Source organism: Limulus polyphemus, unplaced genomic scaffold, assembly GCF_000517525.1.
Source record: "Limulus polyphemus unplaced genomic scaffold, Limulus_polyphemus-2.1.2 Scaffold7695, whole genome shotgun sequence".
In the NCBI taxonomy this organism is placed as follows: Eukaryota; Metazoa; Arthropoda; class Merostomata; order Xiphosura; family Limulidae; genus Limulus; species Limulus polyphemus.
In genome coordinates, this window is record NW_013673305.1 from 35,667 (window position 1) to 37,559 (window position 1,893).

Below are 1,893 nucleotides of genomic sequence, written 5' to 3' on the forward strand. Positions count from 1 at the left end.
CAGGTGCTCGGGAAGGTTATCGGCTGTAGAGAGCACAGGTTTTATTTGCCATAGTTTTGGTTCCTGTGCCAGCCAAGTTGTTAGAAGAACCAGAACGAAGTGCTTGTCACGTGCTCAGGAAGGTTATCGGCTGTAGAGAGCACAGGTTTTATTTGCCATAGTTTTGGTTCCTGTGCCAGCCAAGTTGTTAGAAGAACCAGAACGAAGTGCTTGTCACGTGCTCAGGAAGGTTATCGGCTGTAGAGAGCACAGGTTTTATTTGCCATAGTTTTGATTCCTGTGCCAGCCAAGTTGTTGGAAGAGCCAGAACGAAGTGCTTGTCACGTGCTCAGGAAGGTTATCGGCTGTAGAGAGCACAGGTTTTATTTACGTACAATATTTGTCCCCTCTGCTCAGGCTGGGTCGAGCCTTATCTGTATGAGCTCAGCCTGGATTTATTTCATGCCTCCAGGGCATCATCAGTTCCATTGTTTCAACAGTATGGAGGGTTCCTTTTGATCAACGATTGAATGCACAAAAGCTGATGTCTGATTTTCTTGATGTAATAGATAGAACAAAAAAAAGGTCTGATATTACAATAAAACGACTAATAATGTTACAAATATTTGTTTCTTTCGTTAAATTATCGATTATAAAAGCACACAATTTTGAAGTTTAATGACATTTGTGACTAATTATTAATTTCATCAAAAGTGAGTTAAAACAGTACCTACGTTCATAGCCACACTTGGCTATAGTTTACTGTAGTTGGTGTTAACTTGCTGCTACACTTTACCAAGTTTACCCTTGAGTCATTTATAAACTTTATATAGTTCCTTGCCTCTATCAGCCATTGTTACTATACACTTGCTTCTACGAATGATCAACTTTCGCTAGTCTACGTTATTGAAGTTAAAGGTTGGGTTTACAGAAGATTTGGCCTATTATAAAGTTAGTGCAGGTAAATCAAACTTTCTTATACCCATCCTTCTTCTGGAACTTTAGCAGACATATGGTGGCAGATACTGACGCAGATAAGATAAAAAAATGTTACTTTCATTAAGATAGCTTGGAATAAGAAACAAAGCTTGTTTTGACAGCGAAGCTAAGACTACATCAAGAAATAACAACATCTCAGACAAACATTGTAAGGTTGTTCATCATCCTTGCCCACTAGTACCAGATGTAGTCCACTTTTCCAGTTAATAACAACAGGCTTAGTTGGAAGTTGAGCGAGACTTAAATATTAGGTTCTATTAAACATCTTCCAGAGGCTGTTCGGAAATGTGGCTTTTTTCTCGGAGTCTTTGCTTTAAGTTGGCCCAGTGGAATCGATTGTGAGGACTTTCCAGATAGTCAGGATCCCCAAGAATGTATAGGAAACATGGAAAATATTCAACTTGAAAGAGAAATCAAGGGTGAGTTTCTTTTCATGTAAACTAAGTTGACATTTTAACAACTTTCTTTTAATCTATCGGTTTGTAGTTAAACATATCTTAACTTCAGATACAACATAAAGTATTAGATAGAACCACTAGCTTCAGAGACAACAAACATCAAGTATAAGATAGGACCACTAGCTTCAGAGACAACATCACTTAAAGTATTAGATAGGACCACTAGTTTCAGAGACAACATCACTTAAAGTATTAGATAGGACCACTAGCTTCAGAGACATCACTTAAAGTATTAGACAGAACCACTACCTTCAGAGACAACATAAAGTATTAGATAGAACCACTAGCTTCAGAGACAACATCATTTAAAGTATTAGATAGAACAACTACCTTCAGAGACAACATCACTTAAAGTATTAGATAGGACCACTAGCTTCAGAGACATCACTTAAAGTATTAGACAGAACCACTACCTTCAGAGACAACATAAAGTATTAGATAGAACCACTAGCTTCAG

At 37.7% G+C, this 1,893-nt stretch overlaps 1 protein-coding gene across 1 annotated transcript in view; it reads left to right on the top strand.

Moving 5' to 3' along the window:
- Nucleotides 1–1,397, top strand: part of LOC106474796 (frizzled-7-like) — a gene marked incomplete at its 3' end in the record, with an annotated part of 17,999 nt that extends 16,602 nt beyond the window's left edge. Inside the window, exon 6 of the mRNA XM_022403103.1 lies at nt 1,251–1,397. Within this exon, the coding sequence (XP_022258811.1) occupies nt 1,251–1,397 (147 nt within the window). The remainder of the gene's footprint in view (nt 1–1,250) is intronic.
- Nucleotides 1,398–1,893: the final 496 nt, after the last annotated feature.